Source organism: Plasmodium gallinaceum (assembly GCF_900005855.1).
Source record: "Plasmodium gallinaceum strain 8A genome assembly, contig: PGAL8A_v1_130, whole genome shotgun sequence".
Lineage (NCBI taxonomy): Eukaryota > Apicomplexa > Aconoidasida > Haemosporida > Plasmodiidae > Plasmodium > Plasmodium gallinaceum.
Window position 1 is genome coordinate 874772 of NW_021628289.1, and position 22689 is coordinate 897460.

Genomic DNA, 22689 nt, shown 5'->3' on the forward strand with positions numbered 1-22689 from the left:
GTGAGTCATTATATATAAAAATTTTCTCAAATTTTATATGTTATTTTATAAAAAAATCTTTTTTTTATTATAATTATTTCTATACTTTATTTTTCTTTTTTTTTTTTTTGAGATATTCTATATTACTACAAATTATTGTTTTTGTTTATATAAAAATTTTAAATTAACAAATTCATTCAATGAAAAATTTAAAATAATATATATATATATATATATATATATATACATATTTAAATAATTAGCTTAAATATTAAAAAATTTTATTTGCTTTTGAAGATTATGAAAATTTTTTCTAGGGAAAAAAAAAAAGATAACTTTTTTTTTAATTTTTTTTTTATAATTTCTCTAAAAAAATTTCCTGTAAAGTTAAAAATTTCTAAAATAAATAAAATTGGCATACTATATTATTATTATACGTACATTAAAAATGAACAATTGATATAATATAACATATTTAAAAATTTTTACATATTTTAAAAAAAAAAATAAAAAAATTTTAAGAACGTTAAGAATATAAGAAATAGTTAAATTGTTAAATTACTAAATAAGTTTAATTTAAGGAATATACACATTATCTCTTTTTATAGTCTTTAGAAAATTGGAAATCCTATATTTATGTGAAAATATCTTAAGAGATCTTTTAATTCTATATTTTTTACTAAGTAACATGTAACTAATATTTATGTATATATGTCTTATATTGAATAAATTGAACATATCGTGCAAGGGTTCGTATTTTTCTCCAAATGTTAGTAAACTAAATAAGAATTCTCTGCGAGACAACTGTGGATTATAAAGTGATTCCGTCGAATCTTCTTTTCTTATTGAACTTCTGTTTTTTTTATTTGTAATGTAATATATATCATGAGCATCTTGCAAAACATCTAAAGCATTCTCATCAAGAATGAATTTAGTGTACATATTAATTAAATTTTCATTATTTAATAATTTTGTAACATTACGGTTGTAGTATTCAACTATATAGATATTAAATATATGATCAAAGCATTTAATGTTTTTACATGTAAGTGAATTTATGAACAAATCATGTAATCCTGTGATTCCTTCTTCATCAAGTATATTTTTGAACTCATCAAAATAAGAAAAGAACTTTAATATTTTATCTTTATTAATATTATTTTTTCTTAATTTCGTTGATAATTTTTGTATATAGAAATAATATCCTTCATTTATAATATCTAAAACGTATTTCAATTCTTTTTCATTTAATCTTTTTATAGGTGGATAAACTAAGTATTGATTAAATAGTTGAAATTCAATTAGTTTATACAAACTGAGTATTGTGGTATTTGGGCCTCTATATTCCATTTCACTATTTGACTTCAACTTTTGTATTGTTAGATTTATATCTAATAACATTTTATGTATAAAAGGATTCAAAATTTGTGCTAGGTTTTTATCATTTTTTTTCCTCATTCTTTCTATTCCTTTTCTTATAATTGAATCAGCACTAATTACGGAAAATTTGTTCATTGATATTAAAGTTTGAATTAGTTTCATTACCATATGAAAATTCCTAAAAATACCATGATCAGGAACATATATATTATATGGTCTATTAAAGAAACCGTAGTTATTATTAACAATTTTTTTATTTTTATTTATTATCATTGTAGAATTAAAAGGTAATCTATCAGTTTTTGTTGCTTCAAGAAAATTAATTTGTTTATTTTCTGTATTCAATTTGTGATTATTTTCAATGTGTTCATTATGTTTTATTTCTAAAAATAAATAAGGATTAGTTATTTGTTCAGATGATTTATCATCAGTAGTTTCTTCTATTTCCTTACTTGATGCGTCTGTAGAATTGTCTATATTTTTGCTATCATTCAATGATTCTGTCACAACATATTGTGTGTTGAGATTATAAAGATTATCATTTTCATTTGTATTTATATTATCTTTTACAACTTTATCTTCATGTGTTTTTGGCATCACCTTTTCTGAGAGATCTTTTTCTAAATCATCTGTTGTTAATTCTGGTTCACTATTTTTGGAATCGTCTTCAGCTGATGTAGATGCATCTGAATTAATATCATCAGAACTTTTTTCTTTATTAGGATCAAAAAATAAATTATCCAAAATATTTTCTTCATCCGTTTTAATTTCATCCTCATCTTCTATATGTTCTGGTTTAGGTTTTAAATCTTCTTCTTTTATTAAACCTGTTTTGCTAATAGCTTCAATGTTTGGTTTTCCAGGATTTAAAACAAGCCAATAGTATAAATTAGAGGGATAATTAACAAAGGAACATTTCACTTTATTATTATATTCACTAACCATTGATCTTCCAACTATTGTAAATTGATCTAAAATATTTTCTTTATAAATAAGTGGCGTTGTAGCTTTATTTGTAAATTGCAAAAAGACCCTATTATTTTCATTTGTCAGCATAAAATTTTCAAATGGAATAGATGGGATATTTGTGTTCTCTAGAAACTTTTCTAAATATAAATAGTTTTTAAATGATTCATTTAATTTGTCTATATCATCAAAGGAAATATTTTGGGAAAAGTTTTTAGGACCACTAAGGTAAATATTTTCCTGTGAAGGAACATGACTTTGATTAGTTTTTCTCATTCTATCATAAATTAAATTTAAATTTTCTATATCTATATTATCGTAAAATAAATTAAAAATTAAGTAATCTTTATAAAATTTAGGAAGTTCAGTTTGAATAATGTTAGCATATTTATTCAATTTTATCAGGTCATTTAACAAAATTTTATAAGTTTTAATATTATCTGTAGAATGGCATTGAATATTAAAATTATAAGGATCCAAATGATATCTTTTAAAGTCATGTTTTTCTTTTAATTTTTCTATAAATATTTTGAAGTTTTCAAATTCTTCAATTGAATTCAAAATAAAATATAAGTAATTTTTACTACACAAATAAATAGAAGAAATGTTTATTGAATAACTTAAATCTCCTGTTAATGCATATAACTTTATAAAATTATAAAAGTTTCTTAAAAATAACTGATTTGTAAAATTCATGTCTGTCAAAAGTTTTATAAACCCTATTAATTGAGTTAAATACTCTTCTAATTCTTGATTTAAATTTACTTCATTTAATAAATAGCTATCTTTATTTTCTATATATTTTTCTAGATCCTCTTTATTTATTCTTAAATTATGTAAATTTATTTTTAACTTTTTTTTAATTAGGAAATTTAAATTCTCAAATATTTTCAATAATAATTGTTCGTTGTTTTTCGATGTATTTGGAGCTAATTTAAAATTATTTACTATTTCTCTTATACTTTGTTTATCCTTAGTATATCTTAGAATAGAACTTCTGAATTTATGGAATACATTTGAAAAAATCAGAATATCTTCAAATTTAATATATGCACGCGGATAACTCTCATTAATAACTTCAGCATTTTCTATTATTTCAAAAAATCTAGTAGGTCTTAATATATTTATAAGTCTTTTCTTCTTCATTCGTTTTCCTATTGTTAACAATACTCGTCTTCTCATAGACGCAAAAAACCTTTGCACTTTTAACAATTTTAAATATAGATATCTAAGAGGGGCTTTGTATAATTTTTTTCTTTGATCTAAAGATTTTTCTATAGTTAAATATTTTTTCCAAGAATATCTGTCAGTTTTTTTTTCTATCCTTAAAAGTGAGACTATTATTAATAGGTGATGTATAACATTATCAAGATTTTCATCTTTATATATATCATCAAGAGAAACATTTTCTTTTTTTAGAAATAGATGAGTTGAACAAAGTATTTGTATTAAATCTTTATGAGTAATAGATGAAAATTTTGTATTATCACCTTGTATAATATTCATATTTCTTATAGATTTTTTGATAACATTTCTTTTCCTTAACAGATTTACAACATCTTCAATTCCATATATATTATTTCGTAAAAATGATTCATACGAAAAATAAAGTAAAAATAAACATTGCGCTGGTAAATGAAGATAGTGTTCATAGTGTGGTATTTCCCCATAACGAGATGTTATATATTTAAGAATATCACTTTTTTCTTTTTCCCTGGATTGTATTTCTAATTGTAGATATTTTGTATTTCTCACAATATCATCATCTAGTGAAAGCTTTACTTCACTTACATTTTTAATTTTCTCTAGTTTTTCATTATCTTGATTCATTTTTTTTATTAAATTTATCGTATATGTTTCATAATTATGTGAATATTTAGAGACGTGATAATAAGATTCTACCAATTTCTGCTGATATAATTTATATGTTTCATTTAAAGGCATTTTATATTTTTCAATATTTTTATAGACGGAATATAAAGCTGACATAACCAGTATAATCATGGCTTCTTCTGCATCATAAAAATTTATTTTATTTAAAACATTTTCTAAAAAGGTTCTGAACATAAATGAAAAAGATTCTCTATTAAATTGAAACCTATATTTTTTAATTCTTTTTATAAATACGTTTTGTTTCTGATCTTTTTCTTGATACGTTTTTTCCATAAGTCTTCTATGTGTATCATAAAATTCAGTAGGAACCATATTTAAAATAGCCCTTTTCCATGATGAAGCTCTGTGAAAAGTTTGCTTAACCGAGCCTATCATTGAAGAAAACTAAAAGAAAAAAAAAAAAAAAAAAAATAATAAATCAATTAAAAAATAAACAAATAAAATAATATATATATTTATTTAAATTTATTAATGTAATTTTACAATATGAGCATTGAATTGATCCATTCCCGATGACCATAATACTCCATGAATTGCCTCAACGACTAAATTGTCATCATCTTCACTAATATGCATATAAGAAGGAATTATTTTCCCTTCAAATGTGTTATCGGATGAACCTACTATTAAACTCCCATTGTTACTATCAGAAGGATCGAAAATAATTTGAGGGACTTGATACTTGAAAGGATTTTGAGGATCATGTTCAAGCATTAATCTTAAAAAGTTATCTTTTATATGATCATCTCTAAATTCAAATTTAAATTGATTCCCGTCTTTATTATGCAAATATATAGTTCCATCATTAATAGAATAATCTTGAAATACAAATGAGTTTCTTTTATCACTGTTTATTTCATCTATAACTTTGTTAGATTCTTCAATAACTATCTTTTCTATTTCTTCTACATAAATAATATCTTTAGCATCTTCACCTTTTTCTTTTTTTAACATATTTATAATTTTTTTCATATATTCATATAAGTGTATCTCTTTTATATCAATAATGACTTTAAAAAAAATAACAATATCATTTACAATTTTTTTATCTATTAATACATCCTTATAATTTAAAAATAAAGGAATTAAGATATTTATAAAAATTTTAATTGGAAATAGCATTTTTTTAACTTCATATGTAGTATAATCGCATGATTCATCTAAATTTTTAATTATTTCAAAAGGACACTTTTTAAGAATGTTATATTTTTCTCCATAATTAGCAAGACTTGATATAATTCCCACTGAACCATTAATGATTAATTTTATTGAAGTATCTAATTGTTTTTTTAGTGATTTATCAAAGTATAAACTAGAATAAGGTCCTTTTAACATGGGCTTGTAATGAAATAATTTTATCTTAATAATAGCCAAGGTGAGTTCAATACAACCCTTATTAATTCTAGTGATATTTCTTTTAATGAATGGTTTTCTTATTATATCAGAAGCAAGCTTTTGCAAAAATAGTTCATTTTGTTGCTCTCTATATATATATTTAAATTCTGATTCTATGTCGTTATAAAAATGTTCTTTTGGATTCATCCTGCTAATATGATCTATATTAACTAATATCAAGGTATAAAATTTTGTTAACAAATTTGCAACAGCTAATTTCAAGTAAGGTTCCTCATAATATAGAGCCTTTCTAGTAATTTTAAGAAGTAGTAGGGTTGTTTTAAATGTTTTATTTTTATGTGTAAAATTTTCACTTATATCGTTATCTTTCCTCTATAAATAAATAAATAAGTATATATATAAATATATATATCAACGAAAATAAATAAATTTTTTAAATAATGTAAATTTTTTATATGAAAATGAAATTATATTTTGAGAAATTTATATATTTATTTTTTTTTTATTTCACAAAATCAACAACTTACATCTATGAATTTTAAATCTTCTAAAGCTTCCAAAACATATTTACATAGTGATTGACTAAAATCAAAAAAGCCTGTACCAAGATTTTTTTCAAATAAATTATTTAAAACAGGGTATATATTTTCTCCAGATAAATGCCCATTTATATTTATATAAGATAATTTCCAAATTTTTGCAACTAAAATTAAAGCATCTCCGTATAGTAATCTCATAGAATATTTATAAAGTTTAGGACTTTTATTTAGATCCACTAATGCATGGAGAAAAAAAAAGAGAAAAGTATTATATAATTTTCATATATTAGTATATAGAATGATAATTTTTTTTTTTTAAATTTTAAATAATTTCTTACCCTTATAAATAACGCTAGTAATTTTTCTGTAAGATATACGATACAATTGTTTCAATTTCCTATAAATAGCAAATATAATTTTACTCAATTGAGTCACACAAATTGCTGATATTACAAAAGCAAAAGCTCCACGAAATGGTATTATTAATGGGTAAAAAAAAAGCAAAAATGATTTAAAAACATATCCTACTATTGCTCCAAAAGTATTGTTCATAAAAAGTCTATCAAAAGATGCTATATGGTTAAATACAGCAGCATTAGCAAAACATACGTCTAATAGCTCATGACTTATAACCCCAATAACTCCCCTAAGACTTTGAACAAAAGATACAGTGAAAAATGTTTTAATTAATAACATACCATCACCCTTCACTGCATCAACAAGACTCCAATATGAATCAGCTAACAAAAAAAAAATTTAGGCAGAAATATATTTATATATATATATATATATATATATATATGTTTTTAAAAAATGAAGTTTCACATTTTCAATTAATTTATCCTCTAACTTTTTGCTTTTCTATATACTATAAGTGCTTGATCCATTTCATTTTTAATAGCATCATTTATTTCGAAGGCAGGGTAATCAAATTGTGAAATTAAATACTTTTTAAATATTTCATATTTTCTCTCTAAATTAAAATAAAATAAGAAATGCTTATATTTTAATTGTATAAACTTTCATTAATTATTTAATTTTTCTTCTTTATTACTTGAATTGGAGGCTTTTTCTAATAACTTAACAATATTTTTTACATTTTTTCTATCCAATACAGTTAAATAAAAAAAGTAATTCGTTCTAGAAAGAGATTCGTACATAGCTACATTGCGATGAAAATTTCCAACTGAAAAAAATTAATAATATTTAAAAATATAATTTATTTTTAATACAATATTTTTCTAAGAAATGTCATTTTTTAATAAAAAATATAAAGGAAAATAAAAAAAGAAATTTTATATTATTTTAATTTTTTACATGTCTTGAATCCTCTATATAAAAGTGTATTGATCAACCTAGCAACATAATACTGATTAAATATAGAACTAGCCTTTAAAGATACCAAAGAATATTCATTATATTTAGATCCCTTACTTAAGTTTAAATTATGCTTACTTTGTATATCTTTGCCTTTAAAATAATTTCCTGAAGAATATAAAAATTTTATTCGAGGAGAAAAATAATACTTTTTGATTTAGATAATTTTTTTAAAACTATTTTAATAAGATTAAATATAAAAAATAAATAAATAAATAAATAATAAAATAAAAATAAAATAAAATAATCGAAGGAAGAAGGAAGTATCTTATGAAATAATTAAATTATTTATTCTTCATATAAAATAAGAAAAACATTATATAAATACGATCCTAACTATATATTATTCTTCATTAATTTATAAATCACACGAGATATAATATGTTTCACTAAATTTTTAATACAAAAATAGTAAAATTATTTATTAAATGAATTTTTATATATATTAAAAATTAAAAAACTGTGTATCCACTGTAATATAGATTATATATTAATTTCTTTTATGAAAAAATACAAATCGTTTTATTTAATTTTGTTTACCTAAATTGCTGTATTGTGGAAAAACCACAATGTTTTGATTTTCTAATTGTTTACATATTACTACGTATAAAGTTAAGTAAATACAAGAAAAATAAAACAAATATTTATCCATTGCAATGAGGAATACTTATATTTCCTTAATTTTGTATGTACAGATTTTTATAAAAATTTTATCTAAATGGTTGCATAAGATGAAATAATAAGATACAAAAAATAATATATATAAATAAAAGTATGTGATCAAATAAAAAATTGTATTAAAGGAGTAAAGAAAAATTTTTATTATATAAAAATAACTTTAAAACATTAACAGAGTTTTTGTAAAAAGAATTATAAAAAAGGAAATCGTTTTCTAATAAATTATACATTATTTTGTAAATTTCTTGATAAAAATCATTAAAATAGTATGTAAAAAATTAAAAATTTAAATTATTGATATATTAAAACACAAAAACTAAAGCTAATTAGGATTACAAAAGAGACGAGAGAGGAAAAATAATTAACATGTTTATTATCATTAAAATATATATACTTTTTTTTTCAAATCTTTATAATATATTTACACTCAATATATTTGTTGTACGAGGATGTAGATTGTTTCATTAAAAAAAAATATTCTTTAAATATTGTTTTCAGAGTGAAGACATATAATTCAGAAATATAGTATATAATAAGCATATAAATCCCTCATCATGTATGTATGATAAAGTTAATTGAAAACTAAAATATGCTTATAATATAACTTTTTAATTAAAAATAAATTAAATATAATTTCCATTTATGAAAAAGGTTTAGTGGAATATGCATTTAAGTGCAATAAAAATTTAACTTATTTTTAAATTTTTTAATTTAGTGGATTTAATTAAAGATAATTTTTTAAACATTTTTTCTCATATATTTTCTGTATTTAACTAATATAAGACTATTTTGTCTTATAATTTATTATCAAATGATAAACATTGGTAATTTTAATTATATAGTTTTTTATTTAACAAAACATATTTGATTAATGAAAATCTATAAAGAGAATATTTTTGTTGTAACTTTGTTTTTCACAAATATTTTAAAACTTGAAAAAAAAAAAATATAAAAAAAAATTTACAAAAAAGATATGTTTAAAATAAAAATTTTAATAATACTAATGCTATCAGTGTTTAAAAATTTTACATGATAAACTTTAATTTTTATTAGTGAAAGATATCAATATATGAAGTTGTGTTTTTGTTCCTATGAATTTTTTTATACTTTTTATTTACCATATTCTCAAAAAAATTTAATATGTATTGTTCTGCGAATTTCTAAAAATTATTTTTGTTCCTTTAAGAAAATTTTTTTTTGCAAAATTTTTCACGCTTTTTTCTATATAAAATTAAAAAAAAAATCATGAGAGAATGGAGAAACAACTTTATTCTAGTTAAAGTTGAAAAAGTTAACTTTTTATGCGTTATTTATGAATTAAAAATTTTTGTTTTATCTATTTATTAAAAAAAATGAAGAAACAATATGATTTATTGTACAAATCTTGCAAGTTTAATATTATATTATCTTTTATAAAATAATTATTATTTATAAGGAAATAATATATTTTCTTTTTTTTTGTCGAAGAATTAAAAATCGAATAGGATTTATTAAAATTTAAGATAAAATAAAATTTTTCAGCTTTATAAAAATATTGAAGGTTAAATTAATTTTTATTATTATTAAAATTAATTATAACATAACAAAAATTTCATAAGTATTTAAATTTACTTCCAATATTATTTATAAAAAATAATTGAAATTTTTTAGTTAATGTAAGATATATTAAAAAATGATAAAATGCATCTTTATAACATAAGAAAAAAATATTACTTTGAATTACACACAGAAATAAACTATGTATTAATGAAATGAGAATATTTGCTATTATTATATATTTCCGATATATATAAAATTCTTATTAACATATTATTTATACACTTTGTAAAAAATTAAAACGTAAATATTCTTTATACAATGCTCTATCTATTTGAATTTTGGATCATAATGTCTTAATGAAATCATTTATTTTTATTATATTTATTTTTATATAATATAACTTCTTATATGGAGCATATAGACATTTAACAAAAGAATCATTATTATTATTTTAATATAAGGAAAATAAAAATCAAGATAGATAATTGATATCTTTAAATATATCTGATAACATGACTAATATAACATTTTGTGTAACTTCTTTGGATATTAATTGGTTAATAAGAATTAAGAATAACTAGCATAGTATGCTTTCTTAATTTTAAGTATACATTTCTATTATTTATTTTTTGTAATTTTTAATTTTTCTTAGATTTTTAAAGTGAAATTTTTAAAGTTATATTTCTTTCTGAATAATAATTTATTTGAATAACAAAAACAAATAAAATAATAAAAAAAAATTATGTTTTATTTAACATATAAGGAAATTTTTTTTTTTATATTCAAAGTTGCCAACAACACTAGTTCATAAATGTGATTGATAATAAAGATATATTTGCATTATTTGTTAAATTTTGCATTTCTAGATAAATATATTTACAATTATTAAATAGGGAATATAAGAATAAAAAATATATGTAATATAGTAGTGTAAAAATAATTTCTAAGTAATAGTAAATTTATTCAAACAAAATTTTATTCTCTTCTTTTGAAAAGGATTTGCGCAATTAAACAATATCAGTATATATATATATATATATGCATTTTTCTTATATTACTTTGAATATATTTTCCTTTTTTCTTAAATGTTATATAAGATATATTAATTTTTAAACATCAACATAAATACTATATTTTTTATCTTAGTATGAATAAATTCTTATATTATTTGCTAATGATATTTTTATTACTACAAGATTAGTGTTTTAAATTATTTTTTCATATGTTATTTTTAGATATTCTATTAAGTTAAAAATTTATAGGAATATATATAATTTATGTTTTATTTTATAAAATATATGATTTATATTTCGTAAAAATATATTATACATATTTTATTTTAAAAACAGATAAAAGTTTCATTTAATGAAGATACGTAGTTATAAATATTCTATTTAAAAACATATTTAGATTTGTTTTAGCAAAAATTTAATTGTTCTCTAATAAAAATGAAAATATGTAAGTTCATATATATTCTTATTAAAAATTGAAGAAACTCTACTAAAAAAAAAAATTAAAATTTTTAGATTACATTTTTATAAATCTAAATTTTTGTTTTATTCAAAAATTAACATTTTTAATTATCTTAAAATAATTGAAGATACATTAATATAATTACAAAAAAAGAATTCATCTATAATGAGTTTAATTTTTACTGTTGCATAGGATGATGAATGAACAATTCTGAGGATATATAATACAATTTTTTTTTTTTATTGGGGAGATATTAAAAAGTAAAATAAAAAAAATTTAATTTAAAAATACTTAATATATATATATATAATTTAATAAAAAGAAATTTTTTAAAATAAACTAGGAATATTTTTAAAAATGTAAAGACACTTTTTATTATCTTTGAATTATTTAACCTTATTGAAATTTAATTTTAAATTACTATAACATTTCAATTAATACATTTATAATTTAAAAAAATTTTATTTATATTATAATATTGAGATATTATTAAATAAATTAACTCTAAAATTAATTTTTGACAAAATCTAATTATAATGAAATTAAACTATCAGTTATATTTGTTATCTATTAAATTATTAAAAAATAAAGTTATAAGCATACATTTGTAAAGAGGTTTATAAATAGTGTTATAGATACTTTATATTTGTTAATAAAATATATGCTTAAAATTTTTAGATGTTTAATTATGCAAGAGGTTATATAAAATATATATATATATATTACTTTTTAAATAAACTTTTTTTTAGAAGATGTTTTTTAATAAATGATAATTATTTTTTTTTTGAAAAATATAGCGTGATATATTACCATGAAAAATTACATTTTTATGAATTATAATTTTATATGTAGTGGTATATGATTTATTATTGATGAGATATGCTGAGTAAATTATAATTATTTTTTTTTGAGATTTTTTTGGAATTACATAAACTTTTTTTTAATTAAAGAAAATATAAAAGAATAATAAAATATATTGAGTTAATATATATATTATTATTAGGTTTTAAAAGTCATTTGAAATGTAATGACTCATATTAAGTATTTTAATCTCCTTATATAAACATATATAAATATTTCTCTAAAAGTTATTTTATAATTAGTAAAATAAGTACATATTATTATACATTACCTTTATTTATTTGCTCATTTAATACTTATTATACAAATGTGAATAACCTATTGGAAATTAAATGGAATAAGCCCTTTGATCCTCATAGACAGCATAAACAGAAGCCTAAAGAATTATCATGAATGAACAATGTATGGAGGAATATCAAGGTTCACTTTAAAAATATTTATGAATATAATATATTTTAATAAATCATATAGGTTTAATATTGATAAAACAGATACAAATTAAAAGACCGGGATATCGAGAAGAATATCAGCATTTAATGAAAAATATAAAACTAAATATTTTGAATAGTTTATAGTATTTGAAGAAAATATAAAAATGAAAAAACCATGAAGAGTGGAAATATGTATGATAGTAGAAATTTTATTGTCTATTGAGTATTTCAATGATATATGAGATTTGTAATTGTATAATAATATAACTAATATGATACAATTATACATTATATTATATAAACTACCATTTAATAATCATACAGAATGATTCATAATTATAATATATTATAAGAGAAACAGTAAACTATAATAGGATCCACAAACTCATTATGTATTGTTAAAAATGTATTAAAGTCTGCTTATGATTTAAAGAATCAAGCGGTATTTCTATAAATATTCTGTAAAATGTACATAAGAGGTGTATCATGTATTGAATAAAGTACTTAAAAAAACACGACCGAAAGATACTTTTAAAAATTCGTTGTTGAAAGCACGAATTAAAGAAAATATGGAAAAAAGTTGAACTATTAATAGTGTATATGAAGGTATATTCTATATATAATAGAGATAAAAATGATATATAGGATAATCAATTGGTATCAACTAATGAGTCTTATTAATTTATTAATTGTCCATTGGGATACTTATACCATATTTTAAAAAGTCAAATTAATAAAGAACATGTATACAGATCCCTATTTATTTTATATATTATAATATTAATTAGTACAAATAATATACTTTTAAATCATGTTACATATTTTAACATAAAAATTATTTTTACTTTTTATGGTAAATTTTATTATATTTATATAAATTCTAATAATTTATAACTTAATGTCATCTTTATTATTCATTTTGAATTTAGATCAACATGTATGTTATATAATTAATATTATGTATAACTTTATGAGGCTTCGTTGCATGTCACTTTATGAATTATAAAAAATTATTTTTCTTCGAAGAAAAAATAATAAAAAATTATCATTAATATATCAAAACATGTGATACATTATATGTATTTTTAGTGCATCTATTGATTATAACTTGTGTCTTTTAATGTAAGTATTTCGATATGTTTTTTTTATTCATACATCTCACACTAGTAAAGAATTTTATATTTTATATTTATTTTTATTTCAATTAAAAAAAGTTGATAATATTATTTATTGATAGATGACTTATAAATAGTATTATCTACTTATTTTGAATGATATATAAATAAATAAAATAAGTAAAAATATTTTTATTTGTGCATGATAAGTATGGAGGGAAAATGTGAATATCTAAATTATTATGTTCAAAATATCTATACTATAAAAAATAGATATATTATTTTCTTTTGTGAACCCTATAAAAAAAAATAAATTTTATTTTTTATTTGGATTTATGATTTTAACTTAAGGAAGACATGCTAATTAAAAAAAAATTTGGTAATGGTTTTATTTTTTTTTATTTTCTTATAAAAAAATAATTTTTCTTTTTTGATAATATGATATATGTTATTTTATTTTTTTTTTTTTTTTTTGTGAAGGATTGATAATATAATGTTATGTGTTATAATTATAGTGTGACACGTAAATTAACCTATATAATAAATAATAGAATTAATAATATAAATTAACAAAAATAAATATTTTATGTAATAATCAATTTCATCTTAAATACAAAAAGAATTTTATTTACATCTTCTTCATTTATTTGACAACTTAAAGTGCTATAAAAATCTTTGAGCAGTCAATTAATAAAACAAGTTAATGTTGTGATGAAAAGGAACATTTGAAAAAAATTCAGTGAATTTCATAAAGACGTGCAATGATTGTAATGTTACTAGTAATTTAATACAAGTTTTCTAGAATAAAAGTTTTAGGTAGGAAAGGAGATTAAATCAAGGGTATAATGTCTAATAAAAGATATGATATTAATTTTGAATTGATCAAGAACAGGTTTATCTCTCAAAATTTTCTTTTGATGTAATATTATTACATTCAACAGTTAAAGAATTCAGAAAAGAAAAAAGATAATTCCATAGAAAGGTTCTATAACAACAAATTACAAGAAGATGAAGAACTTTACAGAAAAAGAGATGAAATTAATAAATTATATAAAGACAATAAAAAAAATGAAAGGGTTTACATTAAAGAAGAGATAAATACAACACGAGAAGAATTATCTGTTAAACATATGCTTATTAGTGAAAATAACAAAGGATTTCATGAGAATGTCGAGAATCTTGTTGAAATTAATGAAAGATTGTATATGTTTTATCATATAGATAAATAAATGATATTATTGACTTATTTTTAATTTTAGATAGGATAATTATAAAATATATAATGTTTTACTTATGCTGTAAGGTCTTTGAGTAAAATGAGATTATTAAAACATATATAATAAAATATACTAATTTAAAACATTGACTACTCTAAAAATGCTTGTAGCATATTAAATGTTTAAGTACAGGAATGATCATTTTTTTTCATTTAATTATTATTACTTCTTAATGAGTAAAATATTCTTCCTTTGTATAAGAGAAAAATTATTTGATTTTTGCAAACTATATAATGTGATATTTAGTGAAATATAATAAGATTGTATATAATATTAATTAGGTAGTGTATATGTTAATTCAAGTTTAAAATAAATGATAAGGTAAATATTGACTAATAATTAAATGTTACATATATATAGCAAAATTTATTTTAATTTTGAAATAAATTGTGCTTTTAATTAAATATTATAATTTGTAGTTAATTATCATTGATAATAGTAAATAAAATAGAAAGTTTTCTACATGCTCCTTATTAACATGACAATTCAAGGAATTATGATTGTCTAGGAATGGCTAGTAAATAAGTCAACTGATAAAAATATAACGCTATTCAATTAATTTTATTCAAAAAATATATTTAATAAAAAAACGGAAAAAAATAAAAAAAATCAATAACTTTTTTTTTTTTTTTAATCCGGTAAATGAACATAGATAACTTTATGTTTTCATGTAAATTACTAATTATTATTTTAGTAAAGGTTAATAATATCTTTCCTCAACGAGATAGGTAAAATATTTTCTGAAACACTTTGTACTTAAAACATATTTATTTAGTTGTATTTCTTATGGTTTAATATTTAAAAATATCAATAATACCCTTTGTTTGTAATTACTTTAAAAAGAATAATACTGATTTATTTGCACATTCTTTATCAATGTTACTGTCCAAATTACTACAAAAGTTTCTAAATACCCAATAAATAAATATACTAATTAAATAAAAGTTTATTTAATATAAATATAGATATTTACAAACAAAATTTATGCTTGTATTTATTAAGTAAAAATATATAAAAAAAAAAAGAATGAAGTAAACTATATATATATATGTGAGTTATGGCTTGATACAATACTCTTTTTATGAATATATATAAAAAATACAGTAAAAATATCCTTGATTACTACTACTAAGCTTCTGATTTTTAATACTTTCATAATATGTAGATTAAAATTTAAATTATTTAACTAGGTAATATTTTTACTCCTATTATTTACTATATTTTTTTCTTTATTATTTTCTAAGGCATTCATTGGAGGCAAACTTTATTTGTAAATGTGTTCAAGTCTATAAAAATGATACTATTTTTTTATTAATCACTTGGCACTTCAAAAAAATATATAGCTATGATAAAAATTCTTCCTTTTCTACAAATATAATAATGAAATATTCTTTTTTTTTTTTATTTTTAATAAATATATAGTAGTATTTTTTTCCATATTATTAAGATATTATTTAAAATACCTTACATGTATAGCTAACTATATTACAATATTTTGCTAAGGTATTTACAAGGGTTGATAATACCTATTATCAATAAATATAGAAAGTTTATTATTAAAATAATATAGGGTAATTAATAAAAAGGTTTATTAGCCTTTTTACATATTTAAATTTTTTAAATGATGTAAAATAAAGAGTTAAATATGAACATAATATATTTAAGAATATAAATTAAAAATATAAATAAAATTTCCTTATAAGTGATAAATAAAAGGATTATAATCCTTTTTAATTATTAAGATAAGTGGAATTATGTAATATAATGAGTTTAATATATATTCATGATATTTACGCAGACTCGTTAAGAACAGCTAGAATTATTATTAAGCAATGATTTATTAATTGCCCGTTTAATGACTTTACTAGTATGAACAAATAAATTAACAAAGAGCATAAAAAGAAAATTCTACTTATTTTATTTTTATTAAAACAAAAATATTAAGAAGATAACTTACTTTTTTTAATTAAATTCAAATATTAATTATTTAGGTTAATTAACATTTTAGTTTATTTACACCATATTATGTAAAAATGTAATTATTTAAACAATGAATTTCTAATCTATCATAAAAAAAAAAATACTCTACTACATATTTTTTTTTAGTATAAATACTTTTTGCGTGTTTACTTTTTTTTAATTCTAGCGTTTATATGTGTATATTTTCTACTCATTCAAGCATTGGTTAATAAAAGGCTTCATTAACTTTTTTGGCTATAAATAGGACTAGCTATGTGGAGAATACGTAGTTGGTTGCGCTAACTAAAAAAAAAAAAAAAAAAAATTATTGGAATTTTTTTTTGAGATATTTTTCTTTTGAAAAAGATGAAGATAAAAGAAAAAAAAAAAATAAATTTTATTTTTATTTTTTTTTTTTTTTTGGAGAAGAGGATGATTAATGGAGAGAGAGATTTTTTTTATGAAAGATATTAATGTGTTTATAAAAGAGTTTAATTTGCATAATATTTATATTTTGAATTTGTGAGAGAAAATTTTATACATGTGATAATAAAATTTTCAAGTAATTAATTTTCATATAATTTATTTGAATTTTTACTAATTATTTATGTTTGTTAATTCAACAGCAATATGTTTAAATTGCTGAACATAACTCATAACAAAGAAATAAGTATTTTACATTTAATTAATAGTCAATATTCAATAAGGATTTAAATTTTTAAAAAAATAGGGATTTTTATTAAAGTAAATAAATGTCTATTGAAGTTAAAGAATGCTGAACGAAGTAGAGCATATAATTAAGAATCACTTGTTCAAAGCATATGAAAATATATATATATATATATATATATATATATATATATATATATATATATATATATATATATATATATATATATATAACAAAATCGTAGAGTCACCTCTACATGCTCTTTATTAATTTGTTTGTTCAATACTCTAGTAAAGTCACCGAACACCCAGTTAATAAAACAAGCATGCACAAATAAAAATGTTTTAACTAATTTTACTTTTTTAAATAATATTCATAATATGTTGATACTATTATTTATAGATGAAATGTATATTAAATAATAATAAATAAAGAATATAAAATTATTTTCTTTTTTTTTAAATTCTTGTTTAATTATATTTATTGACATTAATGTTTTACTTTTCTATTTTTTTTTTGGGAAAATATATCATCATAATAAACATAGTTTATTTTATATGTAATCAACGGATTTTATAATGAAGATTTATGTTTTGTTAAAAATAAGTTGAAATTTTTATTAAGTTATATAAACTACTTTACAAAATAATGACAACATTAAAAATTAAGAAAATATCAAATTAGCACATCTTTACTAAAATAATTATACATGCTTTATGAAATGAGCCATTTATTTAATTCAATTTAATATAATTATATAAAGCTTTATTTATTGAAAAAATATTGTTGTAATTAAAAAAATTAGTAAACACAACTATACATGCTTTTTTTTTAAGTTGTCTGCTCATTAAATCACAAACGTTTTTGAATAACGAATTAATAAATCTCTTACTGTATTATATAAAAGTATTTTAACCTATTTTTGCCCCCCATAGATATATATAAACAGAATGTTCTTAATTATATAACAAAAAATATGTAAAATAAAATGCTGTAGATTTTAAAGAAAGATAACATATAATTCGAAAAACTTTCTTTTTATGAAACCACCATTAGAGCATTTACATTTTTATACAAATATATATAAATATTTTTTATTTTTATTACTTACATAAACCTTCATGTGATTAAAATAATAATTACGAGGTACATTTTTAGTATGTAAAAATATAAAAAGTAAAACAATATCCAAAGAGATATAGTGGAGAAATGAGATACCTTTTATGAGAGATTAAAATATAATACGTTTAAATTAAAAAAGATGCTAAGAAAATACTTAGAAAATTTGTTATATTTATATTTTCATGAAATTTTTATTACATATTTTGATCTCTATGCATATAAACCTACATATTTTTTATTTAAAAATAAAAATATGCAAAAAATATAAATCTTTATTTACAATATAATTATTTCTTGTTGTTATGTTTATCCTCGTGACTAATTAGAATATTGCATGGGTTTAAATTATGAAATTATTCTTAATAAATTTATATGAACATAAAAAGTTGATAACTCATTTTATTAACTAAATATATTTACATTTTTTAAGATTCTTATAGAAAGCATTATTGTTTATAAATATTATATTACACGTGAAAAAAAGTTTCTTTAATGATATTAAGGAATTGATTTATTAATTGATCATGGAAAAACTTTTTTAGTGGTTTGAATAGTCAAATTAATAAATAGAAAGTAGAAATATCTTTACTCACTATATTTATCATAATACTAAACATTACAAATGATTACAAACTATTCATAAATTATGATACTTTAGTAAAAAACTTATTTTAGGAATAAAATAAATTTTTTTATGTTTATATAACTTTTAATAAATTGTCACTTAATATCAATCCTATTATTTATTTATCACTTGAGTTAACATATACACTACACAATTATTATTATATACACTATCTTTCATTTTTAATAAGTTCTACGTATCATGAATCATGCATCAAACAATAGATAAAAGTCTAAAAAAAAAAATAGATATTTTTAAATATTCATACAATCAATGAATATTATTTCTAACCATATTTAAATTTCATTAAGTATATGAAGCAGATAAAGACTCACTTGTACATTTAAAGTATGTCAAGAAAATGTGCATATTGAAATACATATACTAGAATGTACAAATCTTAAAAAATATGTACATGTAAAAAAAAAAAAAAATTATATAAATATATATGTAAGCTAATAATAATTTTTTTTTTAGTAGAATTTTTCGATTTTATCTTTTTTGCGATGAGAAATGTGTGATATGTCGTGAAAATAAATAGTGTCGTGGATAACATTAACTGTGTAATGTAGATGTTTACTTGAGTTAAAAAAAAGAAGGTTTGTGTTAATTGATAAATTATAGAAAATTATATAAATATAATAATACATATTTAAAAAGTACAATAAATTTTGAATTAAATTAAATAGTATGATTTATAATAATCAATATTATAAAAGATAAAATGAGTAGAAACCTTTTTACAGACTATTAAAAGCATTATAAAAGTTTTTGAATTTTCAGTTGGTAAATTAGCAAATTAGAACATCCCATGATGTTCATGTATTTTTGATATGCACAACTTTTAAGATTCCTATGTTTTATTGGACATATTTTAATATGCGCATTTTCCTTTAGTACCTTATATGAACAAATAAATCTTTATCTATTTTATATCTTTTCTTGATATAATAAAAAATTGGTAGATAATACTATTCAATAACAAGGGATAAATTTTATTTAAAAATTTTAAGTAGATATAGTTCTACATTTTTTGCAAAGACATAAAATTTTATTTATTTTTCAAAGATAGCAAAGTTTTTCTTATTATTCCTTTTAAAATAAAAATTTTTATATGTTGTTGCATACACTGAAGATTAGTTAATCTTTAATTATTATGATAACAAAAATATGTTACAAAATTATAAGTTATGATATTTTTAAAAAAAAATAAAATAGCCAAAATATAAAAAGTAATTGAATAACAAATATCTAAATGGAAAACATGTGAATAGCTAATATCTTAACAGAAAATAAATAAATAGCTATATAGCGAATAGCCAAATAGCAAATAGTTAGATGATAAATTGATAAATGTGAATCAAATAAAAGAGCACAACGGACTAATTTAAAAAAAAAAAAAAAACATAAATATGAAAAATAAAAGAAAATAAAAAATGTAATATAAATCATGTTAAAAAAAAAAAAAAAAAAAAAAAAAAAAAAAAAAAAAAAAAAATTGTATAGCAATATAAATATAAAAATACATTAGTTAAATTCTCATAAACATAATTTAGATAATAATATATGAACTAGCTTATATTTAAAAAAAAACAGACAAGCTTTATTTTATTTATTTTTTTTTTTTTTAGTTTTATTTATTTTATTTTATTTTTAATTTTATATATTTTATTTTATTTTTTTTTTATTTTATTTATTTTATTCTATTTATTTTCTTATTTAAAATTTTTTTTTCTAATTTTTTTATTGTCATTTTTTTTAAGTATATGTATAATTTTTTTTCGTATGCATTTTTGATAATTTTTTTAATTCTTTTTTTTTTTTTTATTTTTTATAATATTTAGTTTATCATTCAAATTACATAAAATAATAAAGTAAAAATGAAATATTCTATAGCAAGGTCATTTTTTTTTCTTTCATTGTTTTTTTTTATAAACATATCTAAAAATGCTATCAGAGGGCATCCTGCAAGACCGGGTGAATCGAGAAAAAGTGCAAGAGAATTAATTAAATCATATAAAGAAAGAGAACATGGGATAATTCAAGGTTATTATCCATCATGGGTGTCATATAATCATAATATGAAAGATGTAAATCCTGAGGTTAATCTTTTATATCTCTCATTTGCGAAGTTGGATTTATCATATGATGATATAAATTCTATAATTACAACTCCTTCACTTTTTAAATCATTAATTGGTTTAGAATACATAGGAATAAATGAATATTTTAATGATGCAATGCAATTAAGAAAAGCACGTCCAGATATCATAATGATTTTATCTCTTGGAGGAGAAAATTATCAACCAAGTTCTCTAGATGCTGCATTAAATAGTACGGAGAAAATTGCAAATCTTGTAGATGAATTGGGATTTGATGGAATTGACGTTGATTACGAACCAAACGGATCATTTGATGCATTAAATAATATAAATCAAGCTGATTTTTTTGTTAAATTTGTAACTAAAATGAAAGAATATATGTGTGAGGATAAATTAATATCAATGTCACATTCTTCAAATGGAGCTTTGAGCTGTATAGGATTTCATGATCCCACAAAAATTTGTTTGGATGACAACTCTCCATATAATGCAAATTATTTCCAAAATCCTTCCGTTAAACCAGAATTATTAAGGGGAGCAAATATGGCATCAGCGGGTAGTGCTATATATATAATGAATAATTTGAAGGATATAGTTGATATTATATTTGTTCAAACATTTAATTATAACAATACCAATGACCCATCTATTATTCATGAATTATATGATTCATATGCATATTATGGTAGAAAATATGATTACGTCATTATAATGGGATTTAATATGATGTTTTCTGATAATCCTTTTAAGCCAAATGACAAAGCATATGTAAAATCTATAGGAGATACTATAAAAAAGCAAAATAAATTAAATAAAGCAGCTGATGGTTTAGGATTGTGGTCTTTGTCTAATAATTTAGCTGTTTTTAATGAAAATGAAGTTATTCAAAATTTTGTAGAGGCTTTACATTAAACTTCATTATTAAATACATATTAATTTTTTTCATGCATCTTTTTATTATACGTAAAGCTCTGTTTTTGTTTTTCCTTTAATTTTCTAAATTTTTTTTTGTTATTTTTCTTGTTATTTCGTAAAATAAAGACATATTCTTAAGAGAAAATATTAAATTGTATTAAGTATAAAAAGTTTACAGATGTTTTAAATTATAAAATAGAATTAAAATACTCTAAAAATTTAATAAATGCTAGACATTTGAATAAGCTCCTATAATAACAATTTCGTATATCACTGAAAATTATAATAGGAGAGATAATTAAACATATACTTTAAATAAAATCTTGTATGCAATAAAAATATTTTATCTCCAATAAATTTATAATGTTGTACTAGTAACGCTAGCGTAAAATTATATAAAAAACTAATTTTTATATGCTTACATTTTTATAT

General features: G+C 19.3%; 2 protein-coding genes across 2 annotated transcripts, besides 1 other annotated feature; one reads left to right on the forward strand and one right to left on the reverse strand.

The window, feature by feature from the left end:
• Positions 1–555: 555 nt before the first annotated feature.
• On the reverse strand, positions 556–8142 carry RON3 (rhoptry neck protein 3, putative; the record flags this gene model as incomplete). Its single annotated transcript, XM_028673505.1, has 8 exons — positions 556–4602; positions 4702–5946; positions 6102–6349; positions 6452–6853; positions 6964–7086; positions 7168–7299; positions 7431–7598; positions 8031–8142. The coding sequence occupies 8 exons, from the start codon at positions 8140–8142 to the stop codon at positions 556–558; spliced, it is 6477 nt and encodes a 2158-aa protein (XP_028529951.1).
• An 8904-nt stretch (positions 8143–17046) lies between these two features.
• Positions 17047–17666: a repeat region.
• Positions 17667–21120: 3454 nt separating this feature from the next.
• CHT2 (chitinase, putative) lies at positions 21121–22254 on the forward strand (the record flags this gene model as incomplete). The annotated part of the gene is made up of 1 exon (XM_028673506.1): positions 21121–22254. One exon carries the CDS (start codon positions 21121–21123, stop codon positions 22252–22254), a length of 1134 nt encoding a protein of 377 aa, XP_028529952.1.
• Positions 22255–22689: the final 435 nt, after the last annotated feature.